A 20,724-nucleotide genomic window follows, 5' to 3' on the forward strand; every position below is an offset into this window, starting at 1 on the left:
TTAATATATGTTTGAATATATTTTTCTTCTAGATTAGGGTGACAGTAAATTTTACTGTAAAAATTCAGATAGGAAATATTTTAGGCTTGCAGGCTATATGATCTCTGTGACAATTCCTAAATTCTCATGTTGTAGTGCAAAGGTAGCCATAGATAATTCACAAACAATATATAAAGTTACTTTGACTATGGGTTACAAGTTGTGCTTAACAAAATAATTGTCATAGTGCATTATAACTTGAATATTATTAGAGCGATACAGTTCTTTCATTATGCACAATTATTTTGAGATTCATCCCATGCAGTAGCTGGCATAATTTTTTATAAATATACTAGAGGCCTGGTGCAAGAAATTCATGCACAGGTACAGTCCCTAGGCCTGGCCTGCGATCAGGGCCATCTCCCTCGGATGCCCGCAGCCAGCCCCATACCCCGCCGCCACCCACCACCAGTAACCCATTCGCCACTGGGTGATTGGAGCCTTCCGGCCAAGGGGAAGAACTGAGAGGTCAGCCATTCTTTCTGCTCGCCTGCCCCACAACTGCCATGGTTGCCCTCTGTGTGTGGGGTGACTGGTGGGGTGGGGGCCTAGGCCTGGTGCCACCGGCATCCCCCGCCACCCAACCCCGGTTCCCCTTTCACCATTGGGAATTTGGAGCTTGGCGGCTGGGGAAAGGAACTGAGAGGTGGTCAGTGCGCCTCATAGTGACTGGTGGAGCAGTCATTCTGGTTCTTCCACCGTTAGGGTCAATATGCATAATACCCTTTTATTATAAAGGATAGAGGCCCAGTGCACAGCTGGGCTGGCCAACCTGCCCTGATGGGGGCCCCGATTGGGGTAGGAGGTCTCCACCAGGGGGTGGGGCTGGTTGGGGCAAGGGGCTGAGGGTGGTTTGCAGGCTGACCACACCCCTGACCATGGTGGGATCCCCTCTGGGGGCGGGACCAGCTAGGGCAAGTGGCGGCAGTTGTTCTGGTCTCTCGTTGTTCTGGTTGTTCTAACATTTCCATCACTGGATTTAATTATATAGAATTTTTACAGAGCGAAAGATCAAAGTTGAGAGAGAATCATTAATCAGCTACAGCCTGGTTGCACCCCGACTGAGGATTGAGCCTGCACCCCAGGCATATGCCCTGACCTGCAATCAAACCATGACCTCCTGCTTCTTAGGTCAATGCTGAAACACTGAGCCCCATCGGCTGGGCAACAAGATCCTTTGTAAGTACTTCTTTTATTTATGGTAATTTTTAATGAATAATTGAAATAAAAATATAATACTCCTAATGCAATAAAAACCAAGAGGACTATATGTAAGTATTGACTTCATAGTTGGTAAAATACATAACACATTGATGAACCCAAGCAGAAGCTCATACAGAAAGTTTTATTACCAATAGGTGTTAAATTTACAGATATTGTGGAATCAAATTGTCCATACACAGTGAGGCACTCATGGTGAATTCTGACTGGGGTTAAAATGAGAGAGACACACTAGCCAAGTGAGTAGTAAATATAAAATTGTCTAATCCTCTTTGTCCCCTGAATCCTCCTCTTTGGGTTTGGAGAGGAGTTTCATTACTCGGTGTATAGGAGTCTTCACAGACTCATAGTTCCATCCCTTCCTCATAAACATCTTCTCAATCACACCTGGCATCCTGTAGCCTTTGCTTACAATGAAATCTTTGAAAGCAATTGGTCCATAAAGTTCATCAATAATGTCTGGTTCAAGATGCCTTCCATTGGTCAAATGTTCCTTGTCAGGGACGGCTTTAGGGTCGGGAAAGGGCTGGTCATTGACCAGCTTTTTCCAGGATTTGGGGTCCAGGTACCATGCTCCATACCTTATCTTCTCCCGTTTGGGTTTGTAAGGGTCTTGTTGTTTGCGGAGTTTCCTTTCCCAGTTACCTTCCTGCAGGGAGAATTTTCTCTGCTGTATGTCATCTAGCTGTTTGCAGGGCCTTATATTCAAAGGAAGCTGGCTTATTTTCTTTATTTTGACTGCATTATGGGTGAGTGGGACCTCTAACTCAACTTGAAACTGTTTCATGAGGTCCTCTTCATCAATGCCTATGTCTCCAAAATTATCATCGATCCATCTGCAGAATTCACGAATTCTTCTTCTTGATTTTTGGAGCCCAGGATCTTTGGGGATATCCGTTGTGCATGCTGCATTTGTCTCTTCCTCAGGAAACAAACGGAATAAATATGACTGGAGACTCTCCTTGGCTGTTTCCACGTAGGCTTGGTCTTCAGGTTCCAGGTTGTCCTCCACCGGAAGTCCCAGGTTGAGCTTCCTGAAAGATTGCAGGTGGACTTCCTCGGGAGGTTCAAGGTACACTGCCTGGGGAGGCTCCAGGTTCAGTGGTAGGGGATGCACCAGGTTCAATGCCTCGGGAGGTTCTAAGTTCACTGCCTGAGGAGGCTCCAGGTTCACTGCCTGGGGAGGCTCCAGGTTGACCTCCTCAGGATGTTCTTCACACACATGTGTGGGGGTCTTCTTTCTTTCCTTGGTGTCCTCACAATACGCCCACGTGTCCTCCAGCTCCCTGTCAGTATCTAGCACTTCCAGGACCTTGAGCAGGAGGTCTGGAGGGAGAGATTCCTCCAGATTCGGGCAGTTCGCCAAGGGATGCTTTCTCAGGCTGGCTTCAATGTTCTCTACAAAGGCCTTCCTTGCTCGCTGGGCTGGCGAGAGCTTGGAACTCAGGTCCGCTCCCGTGGGCGGCTGCCTGTGAATCTTTTTGGGCGGAGGGCGGGGAATTCTATGAGCAATCATGGGGAGAAAGCCTTCCCGAGGGCCACGAGTGATCACATCTTCAGCAGATGGACAGCCCGTTCTGAAGTCGTCCAGTCCCTCCTTCACAAATACCCACCGCCCGCTGCCCATGGAGGTGGGGCACTTGCCAAGCTTGTTGTTCTGCCTGGAGAGATAGCGGGAAGGCAACCTGTCCCTGTCCTTGAACCAGGGCTTACATTTCATGCCCAGGGGCAAGGGCTCCAGTGGCCCTGGCCCTAGCAGCCACTTCTTGCTGGGCTCCGACTTCCGGTCCAGCTTCTGCCCTGACTGCCATGGCTTGATCAGCCCCGACTCTATGAGCGCCTTCTTCCTCAGGTCCGACTTTAACAGCCACCCATTTTGGGGCTCCGGTAAGGGCCACTGCTGGCACGCCATGGCGCCCTTGGACCAGGGCGCCCAGGGGCCTCAGGGGTTTGTTGTCCCAGCGGCCCTGTTGCTAGGAGACCATTTCCAGGCGTGGCTGCATTCTTACTCTTTCCTGAGGTGGGTCAGCACGCGCCCCTGCACAGCCTGCATTGTCCAGGGATGGCCAGCAAGGTTGCATTCTTGCTTGTGGTAGAGAATTGTCCTCGTGTATGGGCACACCACAGTTGAGGTCCCCATTCATCTTTTGATGGACTTTTGGATTGATTCCAGTTTGAGGCTGTTTGCAAATCAAGGGGCCACGAATATTTCTCATGTTCACACCTTCATACAAGTACTTTCATTTCTCCTGGATAAATTATAAGTAACAATTGATAGGGGGGAGCTTCTGAGAGCCATATTTTTTCTATGTACTCACAGCCCTCAGGTTTTGATATTTGCCCAAATATGGGTGAGGTGAGTGAGGTATTGGGTGTACAACAAAAGATGGCACCCAAAATCCCCCTCAGAAATCAAGATCAGTTATCTTTTAAGGTAACATTTCAACATCATCAGAAAAACAGTGCCATAGTAAAGCCTGAGGACCAAGGATAGATCAGTGTTCCTACTACTGATCCTACCTTTATTTAAAACCCATGTGTTGTTCACCATCCATTTTCTTTTTACAAATAATATTTGCCCTTTTTAGATACTGTTGTGTTTCTTGGAAATAGTTTGATTCTTTGGGGTCCTTTTTAAGATTTGATTTAAATAAACAGAGCAGTTCCCTGTGATAGTACATGGCTAAATACTGTTAGACCATGTGGTATGGTAAATTAACTGTTCCTCACTACTGAAGCAAGACCCTTCCACGTAAATTATTCAATGCCTGTGCATCTAGAGATCTTCTAGTCTGGCTGACAGTAAAGGTCGCTATTGCAGGCCCTGTGTGAGTGTCAGGTATCAAGAATCCTTTCCAGTGGTTTCTTTCCTGGCTTCTAATAATGTATTCACACAAGAGCTGATCAGTAATCCCCTGAATCATTCTTGTAGGGTGCAAGATTCTGGAGTTCCCTCTCTTTCTCTCATTTTGCTCTCTGGTTGTCTGCCTTGAGATCTCTACCCACCTTCTTCTCTATAGTGTCTTAGCTCCATATCCTTTACATAACGTGACCTCTCTGAGCTGTGGCCTAGAAACGGAAGGAATGTGGAGCCATCATAGGAGTCACCTCCTTTATTTCCTATCTGTGAGGCATCTGTCCCTGCTTCCTGATGTCCAGTGTCTGTCATAATTTTATTTTATTTCATTACTTTTTCACGTGCTCCAGGGCATATATCTGATCCCTGTTACTCTACTTTGGCCAGAACAGAAAATATAATTTACTTTTTTTTGTTTCATCTCCCTCAACTTGTGAGTCTGCCTTTTCAAAGGTCTCCCACGACTTCTGATCCATCATGGGGAGAAAGCCCGCCCGAGGGCCACGAGTGCTCACATCTTCAGGAGATGAACAGCCCTTTGTGAAGTCGGGCTGTCCATCTCCTGGTACCGTAAATTCTTGCTGTTCTCCATGATTAGAAATTGTAGATCACACCCGCATTATTGAAACAAATGCCTCTTTTAAAATCCATACCAATCTATTTTTCTTTTTTCCCCTAATACTCAGGATAATCATCTACTTCAAATTCCAAAAAATAAATAGTAAAGTCCTTAGCATGTAGCATTAGGTGTTTTACAATATCAATGCGGCATGGCTTTTTCTTGGTCATAGCCAATAATACACTTATACACAAATTATAGATTAGATGTAATTCTTCAGCCATGGCAGCAACATGAATCTGGTCCTAAAATACATTTTTTATTCATTTACTTATTCAGCATACATTGGTTCAGTTCTCCTTTTGTATGGGGCAGTGTGTCCAATACTCAAACTATTGCAATTAAAGAAACAAACACTATATTTTCCCTATAATAAAATTCCCATCAATTTTTGCCATCTGATTATTTTAAAGATTTTCTTCAGACTTCACCCTTGAAGTACATTCTTTCTGAGTAAGTGTTAAGTGAAGCAGGCTGAGATTGCAAATCAATGAAACAGAATTAAATATATTAATACAGCTAAGATGACTTAAGGTGGTTGGTATAAGTTAAAATATGAAGCTAAGGAATAGAAAATCAGTGACCACGATTCAATGGGAACTCAATCTATTCTAGAAATTATTGCTTGTAAATTAGTATTATTATTAATATCATTATTAATATTAATATTATTGTCTCCTGCAGTATGAAGCACAGGGAGAATACCTCCATTTAAGGATAAGAACGAAGTGACATTTTCATAGGAAAAATGACAACTAGCCAAAAGGTAATTCCCAGTATATTCAAACGCCTTTAAAAGTTCACTATTTTCCCCATTTGTCATATGAGATATACTTTTTCCAGAGGAAAGATAGATGTGCAACAGAAATTACATGTACCCGTTATTGAAATTATCAAGTGAATCCTGGCTGTTTTGGATCATTTGATAGCAGTGATGGAGACCCTATGACAAGCGTGTCAGAAGTGACACACGAACTCATTTCTTTGGCTGATTTTTCTTTGTTAAATGGCATTTAAATACATAAAATAAATACCAAAATATAAATCTTTTTTTTACTGTGGTTGCAACTGTCAAAAAATTTCTATATGTGACATGTCACCCGAGTTAAGTTAGGTTTTTTCAAAATGCTGACACGCAGAGCTCAAAAGTTTCGCCAAGAGCCTCAGCCTGGGGACTGAAGTGTCCCAGGTAACATTTTGGAGAAGGTCACATTCCCAGGTGGTGCGGGCAAGAAGGCTCAATCCCCAGTAGGGGCCTACAAGAGGCAGCTGATCCATGATTCTCTCTCATCACTGATGTTTCTATCCCTCTTTCCCTCTCCCTATCTCTCTAAAATGAATATATATATATATATATATATATATATATATATATATATATATATATATTTATATATATTTATATATGATTAGCCCATGAAATATAATGAATGAGCATCAGGAGTTCCAAATAATATTTCTAGAGCTCCCTTCACTCTTAAATACAAGAGGTTACATTACTGTATGAACATCAGCATCTTCCAAGTATTCATCCGACTCTGGCTATGGCAGTTAACATTAGGAAATATGGCTATTGAAAATGAGCCTGCTGTAGTTGTTTACCATCTCCCAAAGCAAATATTTCAGAAGAATGATTACTGATGTAGAGTACTTACCTTTCTAAATTGTCCCATTTTTTGCTTCTTAAATAGACAGCATGTGAAGATTGAGTCTCACAGGTAGTTGTTACCATAACTTTGATCACTTATAATAAGCACATTTAAGATAATTCCGATACCTTGTAATGTAGCAATATTTTTCAACCTTAGATTATTCCACTAATTTCCCATTTCAGTTTTCATTTTTTTTAAAAAAAAATCAAAATGACATTGTTTCTGGACCTATTTTGTTCATGGATTCATTTTGTTCATTAGATTCCACATATAAGTGAGATCATGTGATATTTGACCATTCTCTGACTGGCTTATTTCATTTAGCATAATACTCTCCAGGTCAATCCATGCTGTTGCAAATATTACTATCTTGCAAGTACTTCATCTGTCCTCTAATTGTTTCCTTCTATAGTAGACATTTTATTTTAATTTTGTAAATCTATTTTCTTCCCTTAAAATTCTGAGAATAGGAATTTTTGGTAAAATTATCTTTAATTTCAATATTTTATCTGAGTTTCCCCCCAAAATGACATAGTTTTGTGTTTTTATTGTGATCTTCTATTTTACCTTCCTCATACATCTGGAAAACCGTTTTCATTTATATGTATGAATAAAGGACTTACTTGATTCACCTCGGTAAGTAGCATGGATCTGATCTAGAATTGTGATGTCCATTTCACTACTAGGGTTTTGCTCAAAATGGGAGAGTGGAGTGTGTCAGTTATTCAGTTTCTTTCTCCTTTGGGGATACATGGCATGGAGCTTACTGGTAGGATAGAAACACTTTCCGATGCCAAAGCAAGCACAATATTTCTCACATTGGAACACTAGTGTTTTTTCCTTCTAGGAAAATGTGTCCTATTGTTTCCCTTCTCTGCAGGTCTGTAATTGTCTTACATTCATTCACCGTCTTGGAGTGTAGTTTGGGGAGATTAAAAGGCTCAGATGCCAAAGACCTTTACTGTTCTGTGTAAGTAAGGGTGGCGGAGGGTTTGAGCTGTGCAAGTTAAAACAGATCTGCTATTCACAGAGCAGCTATTTGCTCTCACAATTGACCAAGTACCATCCGCAGTGTTGCAATTTCATTTACTCTGTCCTTAGAGTAAGGGGTCTCCATCTTGCCACCCAGATGTTAAAAAACGTTAATATTTCCATATTTTAATAGACCAACACTGTAGGTTAAATACAAGAATCCTTTCTTTTAATCCCTGCCCAATTCTATTCTATTCACCCTTTTTTCCAGAGTCAAGCACACCTGTGATTTTAAGGATATGTTTTATACATTTAGCATGAACATTCATCGACATTCAAAGGGCCGAAGACCATCCACCTGACTGCACCCACATGTACATTGTTTATAAGGGGTAGGTTAATTTTGTTTTCCCATGTGCCATGGAATACCTCCTCCTCATTCCAGTGTCTCATGGAACACCTCCTCCTCCATCAGGGTCCTATGGAATCCCTACTCACTCCATCAGGGTCCTAAGGAATCCCTGCTCCCTTCATAAGGATCCAATGGAATCGCCCTCCCTCCTCCATCAGGGTCCTATGGAATCTGTCTTCCATCCATCCAGGGTCTTATGGAATCCCTCCTCCCTCCATCAGGATCCTATGGAATCCCTCCTCCATCCATCAGGATCATATGGAATCCCTCCCCCCTCCCTAAGGGTCCTATAGAATCCCTCCTCTCTCCATCTAGGGTCCCATGGAATCCCTCCTCCTTCCATCAGGGTCCTATGGAATCCCTTCTCCCTCCTTCCTCCATCCAGGGTCCTATGGAATCCCTCCTCCCTCCATCAGGATCCAATGGGATCCCTGCCCCCTCCACCCAGGGTCCTGAGCTGCACCTAATTGAGGCCTGGGTGGAGACTTCTGGATACCGGTTTTAAAAGTAAATGTATTTGCTCAGAGGAATCAGAGAAAGACCTTTATTTATTTAAGAACCAATGACTTTATTTGAAGAGACAGCGGACCTTGAACATGGAACTGAGGTGCCCGTTTTGCACGGGCAATGTGGCCATGGGCATCCGGGCACGGGGCAGGGAGGCCCCCTCGGCTCTCGGGAAGGCAGTCCCGGCCAGTGCTCCTCTCCGTAGACCAGGGTGAGCTTGTGGAGCAGGTCCTCCTCCAGGCCGGACTCGGGGGCCTGCATCTGGCGCAGCTGGCTGATGTGGCCGCCCCGCTCCTGGAGGAAGGCCGCCTGTGGGTGCAGGCAGTGGCTCTCCAGGAACTCGCACAGGTGGGCGTCCTCCCGGTGGGTGGCCCGGCGGTGCAGGTGCCGCAGGCCCTGGTCCACTCTCTTCGCCAGGAGCAGGGCCTGCTCCAGGGCCATCAGGCTGCTGTCCCACTGGTGCTGCTGCGGCCGGGGGACGTCCTCCAGCAGGACCCGGCCCCCGCGCTGGCTCTGCAGCCACACCAGCCGGTCTGCCTGCTCCCTCTTCTTGAGGGCCCGCTTCCGGAAGTACTGGGAGCCCTGCTGCCAGGCCCGGTCGGGCCTCTGGAAGTAGCCGGCGATGGAGGTGTACACGGAGGCCGCGTAGAGCTCCAGGCCGATCTGCTGGTTGATGGCGGCCTCGCAGTCTGGATGGTAGCGCTGGCGCTCAGAGGAGGGCGGAGGAGTGGCCATGTCTGCAGGCGCAGGAGCGGGTTGGAGGTTGAGGCTGAGTGGATGAGGCCGGCGGGTCACAGGTGCAGGCGGCTGGGGTCTCCCTAGGTCCTGGGTGAGGGCAGGGCACCGGAGACAGGCGGCTGGGGTCTCGGAGGGTCCCGGGTGAGGGCAGGGCACCGGAGACAGGCGGCTGGGGTCTCAGAAGGTCCCGGGTGCGGGCAGGGCACCGGAGACAGGCGGCTGGGGTCTCGGAGGGTCCCGGGTGCGGGCAGGGCACCGGAGACAGGCGGCTGGGGTCTCAGAAGGTCCCGGGTGCGGGCAGGGCACCGGAGACAGGCGGCTGGGGTCTCGGAGGGTCCCGGGTGAGGGCAGGGCACCGGAGACAGGCGGCTGGGGTCTCGGAGGGTCCCGGGTGAGGGCAGGGCACCGGAGACAGGCGGCTGGGGTCTCGGAGGGTCCCGGGTGAGGGCAGGGCACCGGAGACAGGCGGCTGGGGTCTCGGAGGGTCCCGGGTGAGGGTAGGGCACCGGAGACAGGCGGCTGGGGTCTCAGAAGGTCCCGGGTGCCGGCAGGGCACCGGAGACAGGCGGCTGGGGTCTCGGGAGGTCCCGGGTGAGGGCAGGGCACCGGAGACAGGCGGCTGGGGTCTCGGAGGGTCCCGCGTGAGTGCAGGGCACCGGAGACAGGCGGCTGGGGTCTCGGAAGGTCCCGGGTGCGGGCAGGGCACCGGAGACAGGCGGCTGGGGTCTCAGAAGGTCACGGGTGAGGGCAGGGCACCGGAGACAGGCGGCTGGGGTCTCGGAAGGTCCCGGGTGAGGGCAGGGCACCGGAGACAGGCGGCTGGGGTCTCGGAGGGTCCCGGGTGAGGGCAGGGCACCGGAGTCAGGCGGTTGGGGTCTCAGAAGGTCCCGGGTGAGGGCAGGGCACCGGAGACAGGCGGCTGGGGTCTCGGAAGGTCCCGGGTGCGGGCAGGGCACCGGAGACAGGCGGCTGGGGTCTCGGAGGGTCCCGGGTGCGGGCAGGGCACCGGAGACAGGCGGCTGGGGTCTCGGAGGGTCCCGGGTGCGGGCAGGGCACCGGAGACAGGCGGCTGGGGTCTCAGAAGGTCCCGGGTGGGGACAGGGCACCGGAGACAGGCGGCTGGGGTCTCGGAGGGTCCCGGGTGAGGGCAGGGCACCGGAGTCAGGCGGCTGGGGTCTCGGAAGGTCCCGGGTGCGGGCAGGGCACCGGAGACAGGCGGCTGGGGTCTCGGAGGGTCCCGGGTGAGGGCAGGGCACCGGAGACAGGCGGCTGGGGTCTCGGAGGGTCCCGGGTGAGGGCAGGGCACCGGAGACAGGCGGCTGGGGTCTCGGAGGGTCCCGGGTGCGGGCAGGGCACCGGAGACAGGCGGCTGGGGTCTCGGAGGGTCCCGGGTGAGGGCAGGGCACCGGAGACAGGCGGCTGGGGTCTCAGAAGATCCCGGGTGCGGGCAGGGCACCGGAGACAGGCGGCTGGGGTCTCAGAGGGTCCCGGGTGAGGGCAGGGCACCGGAGACAGGTGGCTGGGGTCTCGGAGGGTCCCGGGTGCGGGCAGGGCACCGGAGACAGGCGGCTGGGGTCTCGGAGGGTCCCGGGTGAGGGCAGGGCACCGGAGACAGGCGGCTGGGGTCTCGGAGGGTCCCGGGTGAGGGCAGGGCACCGGAGACAGGCGGCTGGGGTCTCGGAGGGTCCCGGGTGAGGACAGGGCACCGGAGACAGGCGGCTGGGGTCTCGGAAGGTCCCGGGTGAGGGCAGGGCACCGGAGACAGGCGGCTGGGGTCTCAGAAGATCCCGGGTGCGGGCAGGGCACCGGAGACAGGCGGCTGGGGTCTCAGAGGGTCCCGGGTGAGGGCAGGGCACCGGAGACAGGCGGCTGGGGTCTCGGAGGGTCCCGGGTGAGGGCAGGGCACCGGAGACAGGCGGCTGGGGTCTCGGAGGGTCCCGGGTGCGGGCAGGGCACCGGAGACAGGCGGCTGGGGTCTCGGAGGGTCCCGGGTGAGGGCAGGGCACCGGAGACAGGCGGCTGGGGTCTCGGAGGGTCCCGGGTGAGGGCAGGGCACCAGAGTCAGGTGGCCGCAGCGACAAGACACGCAGGAGGCTGCGGGCCGCTGGCGGTGGCGGTTGGCTCTGCGGGGACCGGAAGCAGTGACCGTTACTCAGGGGCCTGGGGGAGGGGCGGGGGCCTCACAGGGGGGCTGAGGGGGGCCGAGGAGGCGGGCAGTGCTGGCCTTCTCCGGATTCCATGCCCGTCTCATGCTGGGCCCTGGCCTTCATGGCATTTTAAAGTGTGACCCGTGAGGACCAGTGCGATCGCTGTCAGGAAGTCAACCGCACTTGGTTTCTCGGAGCAGCTTGGGTGAATGTGGTCCCGATGTGGTTGTGTCCTTAACCGCCGCCCAGCCCTTTTGGGGAATCCTTGTTGCCTCAGCATGAATCCCAACGCTTCATCGGAATGACGTCAGCGTCCGCTCCCACAGTTCCCACAGCCTGACCCCGTCCTCGGCCTGGTGACGCCAGCGACCTCCACTTCCTCCTGTTCACCATCAAGGCCCCCCTCTCTGCGGGCAGAGCCCGGCCTCCACAGCCTCACCGACCCTCCGCCTCCCATCTTCCCGCCTGGGAACTGGCCTTCCCGCCCTTTACTCTGTCTCCTCTCCATCTCTCAGCACAGCCCAGACACCCATTCCTCCCGCCCTGTCTGCCCCAAGGGGGACAGTTCCCATGGTCTCAACGCTGACATCCCAGAGATTCCATCAAAATGCTATTAGAACTGGTAAATGAATTTAGTAAAGTTACAGGATAAAAATTAGTGTTCAGAAATCCATAGCAATTTTATGTACCAATCATGAAACATCCGAAAAGAAATTTAGAAAACATCCTATTTACAATTGCATCAAAAATGTCTACCAGTAAATTTAACCAAAGAGGTAAAACGTCTGAACTCTGAAAATAATAAGACACTGAAGAATGGAATTGAAGAGGAAGCAAATAAATGAAAGCATAAACTGTTTCTTATGGATTGCAACAGTTAATGTAAAAAATGCCTATAGTAGCAAAAGGAATATATAGATTCAACACAATCAATATCAAAATACCAATGGCATTTTCCATAGAACTGGAACAAATAATCCAAAAATTTATATGGAAACACAAATATCCCATGTAGCCACAGCAATCTTGAGAAAGGAGAACAAATTGGAGGTATCATGCTACCATGGATAAAACTATTCTACAAGCCCACAGTAATCATAACAACATGGTACTAGCATAAGATGTATAGATCAATGGAACAGAATAAACCAGAAACAAACACACCTATACAGGCAATCAATCTATGGCAAAGGAGGAAAGAACATACAATGGGATAAGCACAGTCTAGTCAATAATTCATGCTGGGAAAACTGGACAAATGCATGCAAAAAATGATACTAGACCAGTCGTGGGCAAACTATGGCCCGCGGGCTGGATCCGGCCTTTTGAAATGAATGAAACTAAAAAAAAAAAAATGACCGTACCCTTTTATGTAATGATGTTTACTTTGAATTTATATTAGTTCACACAAACACTCCATCCATGCTTTTGTTCTGGCCCTCCGGTCCAGTTTAAGAACCCCATTGTGGCCCTCGAGTCAAAAAGTTTGCCCACCCCTGTACTAGACCATTTTCTTACACTATATATCAGAATAAACTCAAAACTGATTAAAGAGTTAAATATAAGATGCAAAACCATAAAACTCCTAGAAGAAAGATAGGCAGTAAGCTTTTTGTCATTGTTCTTAATGATATATATACTAGAGTACTGGTGCATGAATACATGCATGGGTGGGGTCCAGCCAGCCTGCCCCAATCGGCTAATTGGGGCTGGGCCAGCTCAGGGGAGGGAACGTGAGAGGTTGACTGGTCTGCACCGCCTCCGATCAGGCTGGTTGGCCAGCCACAGTGCATGTCATAGCGACTGGTCGTTTCGTTCAGTTGGTTTTTATATCTGTACTAATAAAAGTGAAACATGCAAATTAGTGTAACTCTGCTATGCGACCAACCAATCAGGATGGGTATGCAAATTAATCCAACAACGATGGCAGTTAATTTGCATATTCAGGCATGGAGCAACGACTGAAGATGACTGAGGACTAAAGACGACTAGAGACTTAAGAGGCTTGGCTTCTCCTCAGCCTCTAGAGAAGCCAAGGCTCACTGCGGCCGGAGTGGAGAAGCCAAGCCTCGCTGCTGTGGCCCCAGCAGAGAAGCCTAGCCTGGGTCCCGGGTGCCGGAGGAAATCCGGTGCTGGCAGCCAGGGGAAGGGAGGCCTATTGCACGAATCTTCTATTGCAATGGGCCTCTGGTATATAAATATTTGGATATGAATTCTCAGGTAAGGGGAACAAAAGAAAAAATAAACAAATGGGACTACATCCAACTAAAATCTTTTTTGCACAACAAAGAAAACCAGGAACAAAATGAAAAGACACCTTACTGAATGGAAGAAAATATTTGTCTATGATACATCCCATAATGGGTTAATATCCAAAATACATAAAGAACTCATACAACTTAGCACTAAAAAAACAAATAACCCAATTAAAAATGGGCAGAAGAGGACATGCATATGGTCAATATACATATGATAAGATGTTCAATGTCACTAATCTTCTATAGTAATAAAAGCATTATATGCTAATTAGACCAGACATCCTTCGGGACAACATTCTGGACAAAGCCAGGGCTGTGAGGGAAGCCCAGGTCCCAGGTGCCAGAGGGAAGCTGGTGCCAAAAGCTGGGGGAAGGAAGGCCTTCTCTTGCATGAATTTCATGCATTGGGCCTCAAGTTGTTAGAGAAATGCAAATTAAAACCATAATGAGATAGCACCTCACAGAATGGCTACTAATAAATCAACTAACAGCAAGTGTTGCAGAGGATATGGATAAAATGGAACTCTCATGCATTGTTGATGGGATTGCAAATTGGAGCATGCCATGGAAGACAGTATGGAGGTTTCTCAAAACATTGAAAACTAGAAATTCCATGTGACACATCAACCGCACTTTTGGGTATTTACTCAAAAAAATCCAAAACATTAATTCATAAAAACATATGCACCCTTATGTTTATTGCAACATTATTTACAATAGCCAAGATATGGAAGCAACCTGAGTGTCCATCAATATGTGATTGGATGAAGAAGAAGGGGTACATACACATAGGGGAATATTACTTGGCCACAAAAAAGAATGAAATCTAAAAAATTGACCAGCATGGATGGACCTAGATGATATTATACTAAGTTAAATCAGATAAAGAAAGACAAATACAAGATGATTTCACTTATATATGGGATCTAGAAAACAAAATAATCAACAACAACAACAAAAACAACAAAACAAATTCATAGCCGAAACCGGTTTGGCTCAGTGGATAGAGCATCAGCCTGCAGACTGAAGGGTCCCAGGTTCTATTCCGGTCAAGGGCATGTACCTGGGTTGTGGGCACATCCCCAGTAGGAGATGTTCAGGAGGCAGCTGATCGATGTTTCTAACTCTCCATCTCTCTCCCTTTCACTGTGTAAATAATCAATGAAATATATTTTTAACAAAAAGAAACCAAAAAAAACAAAATTCATGGATATGGAGGACAAACTAATCGTCACCAGATATGTGGGGTTTTGGGAGGCTGAGTGAAAAAGATGAAGGGATTAAGAAGTATACAAACTGGCAGTTACAAAACAGTGATGGGGATGTAAAGTACAGCATTCAGAATATAGTCAATGATATTGTAATAATTACATAGGTGTCAGGTGGGTACTAGATTTTGTAATCTACACTAATAAAACAGAAAAATGGTAATTGGCGTATGACGCTACCCTTTTCATTGGCTAATCAGGGCTATATGCAAATTAACTGCCAACAAGATGGCAGTTAATTTGCATATGTAGCCACAATGCAGGGAGGCGAAAGGGAAAGCAGGAAAAAGCCCCCTGCCACTGACAGTGATCGGAAACCCAGGGGGGAGCTAAGAGCTGGGAGGCAGGGCAAAGGCTGTCCTGGGGCCGCCTTTGCCCTGCCCCCTAGCCATGATCAGAGAATCAGGCACCTTTGCTGCCCTGGCAAGTGATAGCAGGAATTAGGGGTGGAGCCAGCGATGGGAGCTGGGCATGGTCGAAGCTGGCAGTCCATAGAGCTAGGGGTCCCTTGCCTGGGCCTAAAGCGGAGCCCACGATCCGGGGCCGCTGCAGCTGCGGGTCCCCGCTGCCCGGGCCGGAGGCTTCAGCCAGAGGCGTCCTGCAGGGGCAGGGGCGGAGCCCGTGCAATCGCGGCGCCCCCCCGGCCACTGCGGGTCCCTGCTGCCCGGGCCGGACGCCTAGGCCAGAGGCGTCAGGCCTGGGCAGGGGCGGAGCCTGCAACCGCGGGGAGCTGGAGGTCCCTTGCCCAGGCCTGACACCTCTGCTGGAGGCCTCAGGCCTGGTCAAGGGGCCGATCCGGTGATTGGCGATCAGAGGCTGATGAGGGTCAACTCCTCTGGCCGAGGCATCAGGCCTGGGTGGGGTTGGAGCTGGGGATTGGGGGGATATGATGGTCCCCTTGCCCAGGCCTGAAGCCTGGGTCAGAGGCGTCTGGCTTGGGCGGGGGGTGGAGCAAGCGATCAGAGGGTGATGGGGGTCAACGCCTGAGGACTCCCAGTATGTGAGAGGGGGCCGGCTGGGCTGAGGGACACTCCCCCCCCCACACACACACACCCAGTGCACGAATTTTGTGCACCGGGCCCCTAGTTTATTTATAAATGTCCAACTACTATGCTGTACACCTGAGACTAATGTACTATTGAATTTCAAGTGTAATTGAAAAAATTCCATTGTTTAAAACAAAAGAATAAATACTTGTTGTATTGAATTAAGCAGTCAGTGAATAGACAAATAAAAGTTGTGGTTAATAAGATGGATTGAACTCAAATACTGTTTTTTTCCAGCATAATAGAATAATTTATTAAAATGGTAGAATGTTTTCCACATTGAGAAAATAATAGTTTTGTATTATGTTGATATCTGCATGGAAATAAAATAGGCATTTTATCAAATTAATTTGAGGAGTCATGAGAACTGATACCTGAGTGTTAGTTGTGGGAACACATTTAAATAAAATATCTGTAAGAGTTCATCTTTAGAAATTACCACACATCAACCATTGCTTCAGATCAGTGCAGTTCCAATTATAGAATTGCACCATGTATTTTAGATCTGGAGAGAAACTTGACAGGTCTTCTATTGAACCCAAAGGGAAATGCATTGCAATTGGATACTCATCCAAAATCCAACAGTTTTGTAGCTTAATGCTCTTGATGATCTCTATTGGAGGAAAAAGATGGCAGTGTAAGATGCTGCACATTAAGCACATTATTCATTATATATATATGTATCTATATCTATATCTATATCTATATCTATCTATCTATCTATCTATCTATATATATATATATATAGATATATAGATATATATATATCCTATATGATAAAGAGGTAATATGCAAATTAATCCTCACACCCTCACAAGTTGGCTGCCTACTACCAGGCCTGCAGGAGGGTTAGTGAGGGATGACCAAATGACTGAACAAGCAGGTTGCATGGGGCGACCAGGCTGCCAGGGGAGTTAGTGAGGGATGACCAAATGATTGAACAGCAGGCTGTGTGGGGCAACCAGGTCGGCAGGGGGTCCATGAGGAGTGACCAGGCTGAGGGGGCAGTTGTGCACAACCAGGCTGGCACGGGGGACAGTTAGGGGCGACCAGGCTAGCAGGGGCGGGGGCAGTTAGGTGCGATCAGGCCAGCAAGGGGGGGAAGTTGAGGGTGACCAGCCCCCAATTGTGAGAGGGATGTCCAAGTGCCTGTTTAGGCCCAATCCCGGCAGTCGTACATCCCCCAAGGAGTCCTGGATTGGAGAGGGTGTAGGCTGGGCTGAGGGGAGACCCCTCCCCCCATGCACGAATTTTGTGCACCAGGCCTCTAGTATATATATATATATTTACATATGTATTTGATTCTTTAATTAAAGCACTCATGATTGTATTTTGTGTATTCTTTTTTAAAAATATATAGTTTACTGATTTCAAAGAGGAAGGGTGAGAGAGATATAAATATAAATGATAAGCCATGACTGGTTAGGCTCAGTGGATGGAGCGTCAGCCTGCGGACTCAAGGGTCCTGGGTTCAATTCCAGTCAAAGGCATGTACCTTGGTTGTGGGCACATCCCCAGTATCGCGTGTGCAGGAGGCAGCTGATCGATGTTTGTCTCTCAGCGATGTTTCTAGCTCTCTATCCCTCTCCCTTCCTCTCTGTAAAAAATCAATAAAAGATATATTTTTTAAAAAAGAAATATGAATGATGAGAGAGAATCATTGATTGGCTTCCCCCAGGATGCCCCTACTGGGGATTGAGCCCACCACCTGGGCATATGCCCTTGACAGGAATCAAACCCAGGACCTTTCAGTCTGCAGGCCAACACTCTATCCACTGAGCCAAACCAGTTAGGGCTGTGTATTCTTCTTATTTTCTTTTTTTTTAGTTTTTAATTACAGTTGACATATAATACATTATATATTCATTTACTAATACTGTACTTTATTAATAAAATGCCTTATAGCATATATATGTTGTGAGATTTTTTCCTCATAAATGTCTGAATTTTTAGTAATTTCAGCATTTTATTTCCCAAAATACAGTAATAGACTGCTTTTGACTCAAAGGTGTATTACCAAAATTCAGCAATCTAGTCTGGAAAATGAAAGTGAAGAATTCTGCTGCTGGTGAAAATAATAAATACATAGGTAGAGAGGCAAGTTAAAAATATAAGATATTTAACAGCCTTTCTCTCAACTCTTAAGTACTGAAAAAATATCAATATATCATTGCCAGAAAGCCATCCATTTAGATATGGAAATTAGAGTAGGATGGGAAAATATGTTAGAAGTTATCCACTAGGAAACAAAATGGATAGGTGTTATATCTACCACTGTCATGGTGAGGGCCCTGCATTACATTTATTGTCCTAAAACTTACTGTGCTGGAATATTCCCAGCAAACTTTACAGTTTCTCATAGTGACTTCTTAATGAAAATGATTGACGTTTAGCTACCAGGTATGTGATTTTGGAGCAACACATGAGATCATTTAACATTGTTTTCAAAGCTTTTTTTTTTCAATACTGTTCTATAAAATTTGGTATAAAAAGATTCCTATGATGAGAATGCTTGGAAATATTGAACATTTTATAAGTTCACGATGTATATATGTTTTATACTATAGACATAAAATTCTTAGAGTAAACAAAAACTGAAAAACCATACTAAAAATCCTGCTAAATATTTATATATATATATATATATATATATATATATATATATATCCATTTTTCACTGAACATCTGCTAATATTTTGTGGCACTGGCTAATACTCAACACATTCTTATAAAGTTTGTTATAAGGAATTAAAAACCTGCAAATTAAAGAGAAAAATCTTTCAGGTGAGAAGGGATGCTTGTGGTACCAGCCTTCATTAGTGTGTATTTCTATCCAGGCAATTATATTTATTTTATCCCTTTTACCCTTTCATTTTTTCCTTTTCAGCGGAATCTGTGCTAGGGATAAAGAGAAAAATGTCATTTACTATCCTAGAAGAAGTTACAGTGGAGCCTGGTAAAGGTGTGATGATAATAAAAAAACATATTTGCTTAGGTTATCTTGGTAACAAATAAAAAATACTAAATAAAGTTAAATATTTGAAATGCAAGGGCAGATATACCACCAGGCTCAGAAAAGCTCTAGAAAGCAGCTATATCATGTCCAATAATGCAGTCACTGAAGTGGTTTTCAAGAAAGGGTATCTTCCAGAGCAAACATTCAAAAATCTACTCTGGAGATTGAAAACGAACTCTCCTGCAGAATATCTATACACTTATGATACAAATGAAAGAAAATATACATAAGTAAATGCTTTGTAACTGGAATGTGCCTGCCAGTCACTGGTGATTTGGAAGTCACACCCCGCTCTATGGGAAAACCAGTATAAGGCTCATTTCCATATTCACTATTGCCCAGTCCCAAGGAATAACTCCTCCCTTCCTCCAGGGTTCCAAGGAATACCTCCCCCCTCCCTCCATTCAGAGTCCCAAGGAATCCCTCCTCCCACCCTTCATGCATGTTACCACTGATCATTTTCCCTCCCTCCATCCAGAGTCCTATGAAATAACTCCTGCTTGTATCCAGGGTTCCATGGAATACCTCCTTCCTTTCTCCATCAGGATCCCAAGGATTATCTCCTCCCTCCCTTCACCCAGGAATCCATGGAATAACTCTTCAATCCATTCAGTGTTCCAGAAAATACCTCTTTCCCTCTTCCTTCGAGGGATCCATGGAATACCTCCTCTTTCCTTCAATCCAGGGTCCCACGGAGTACCTCTTCCATTCCTCCATCCAGGGTTGGAAGGAATAACTGTTCCCTCCCTCCATCAGGGTCCCACAGTATACCTCTTCCATCCTTCCACCCAGGGTTCCATGAAATACCTCCCTCTCTCCTTTCAGGGTTCCATGGAATACCTCTTTCCTCCATCCATCCAAGGTTCCATGAATACCTTCTCTCCCCATCCTTTCAGGGTCCCACAAAATACCTCTCCCCCCCATTCAGGGTCCCATGGAATACCACTTCCCTCCCTCCACCCATGGTTCCATGGAATACCTCCTCCCTCCCTCCATTCAGATTCCCAATTAATACCTCCTCCCTCCCTCCATCAATGGTACCACGGATCTTTCTCTCTCCTTCCATGCAGGATCCATGAAATACCTATTCACTCCATTCAGGGACCCATAAAATACCCCTTGCCTCCTTCCATCTAGGGTTCCATGGAATACCTCCTCCTTACATCAATCCAGGGTCCCACAGAATACCTCTTCTATTCCTCCATCCAGGGTTCCATGGAACACCTCCCTCTATCCTTTTGGGATCTACGGGATACCTCTTCCCTCCCTCCATGCAGGGTCGAATGGAATGCATTTTCCCATTATCCATTAATGGGTCCCAAGGATTACCTCCTTCCACTCTAAATCCAGGATTCCATGGAATAACTCCTTTCTCTCTTGACTCAGGTTTACGAAATGCCTTTTTTTCTTCTAACATCCAGGTTTCCATGGACTACCTCCTCCCTCCCTCCATTCAGGGTCCCCAGGAATATCTCTTCCCTCTCTAGTACCAGGGTCCCCAGGAATACCTCTTCCCTTCCTAGTAACAGGGTCCCCAGGAATAACTCTTCCCTCTGTCAATCACGGTCCCACAGAATACATACAACTCCCATCCAGGGTCCCATGAAAGACCTCCACCCTGCATTCAGGGTTCCATGGAATACCTCTTCCATCCGTCCATCAAGGGTCCCATAAATACTCTCTCCATTCTTTCAGGGTAGCACAGAATACCTCTTCCCCCCATCCTGGGTACTAGGGAATACCTTCTCCATCCAGGGTCCCATCGAATACCTTCCTGCTTACATCCAGAGTCCTATGGAATAACTTCTCCCTCCCTCCATCCAGGGTCCCAAGGAATACAACCTCCCTTCCTCCAAAAGGTCCCACAGAATACGTTCTTTCTCTGTCCAGGATTCCATAGCATCCCTCCTTCCCTCCCTCCATTTAGGCTTCAATGGAATCTCTCCTCCCTCCATCCAGGGCTCCATAGAAT

At 47.4% G+C, this 20,724-nt stretch overlaps 2 protein-coding genes across 2 annotated transcripts; both read right to left on the minus strand.

The window, feature by feature from the left end:
* Positions 1–1,522: 1,522 nt before the first annotated feature.
* Positions 1,523–3,172, minus strand: LOC308511592 (protein FAM47E-like; the record flags this gene model as incomplete). The annotated part of the gene is made up of 1 exon (XM_081081594.1): positions 1,523–3,172. One exon carries the CDS (start codon positions 3,170–3,172, stop codon positions 1,523–1,525), a length of 1,650 nt encoding a protein of 549 aa, XP_080937720.1.
* A 5,152-nt stretch (positions 3,173–8,324) lies between these two features.
* On the minus strand, positions 8,325–9,014 carry LOC308511593 (ferritin heavy chain-like; the record flags this gene model as incomplete). Its single annotated transcript, XM_081081595.1, has 1 exon — positions 8,325–9,014. One exon carries the CDS (start codon positions 9,012–9,014, stop codon positions 8,325–8,327), a length of 690 nt encoding a protein of 229 aa, XP_080937721.1.
* Between the last annotated feature and the right edge of the window lie 11,710 nt (positions 9,015–20,724).

Source organism: Myotis nattereri (assembly GCF_964212035.1).
Source record: "Myotis nattereri genome assembly, chromosome: X".
Classification (NCBI taxonomy): domain Eukaryota; kingdom Metazoa; phylum Chordata; class Mammalia; order Chiroptera; family Vespertilionidae; genus Myotis; species Myotis nattereri.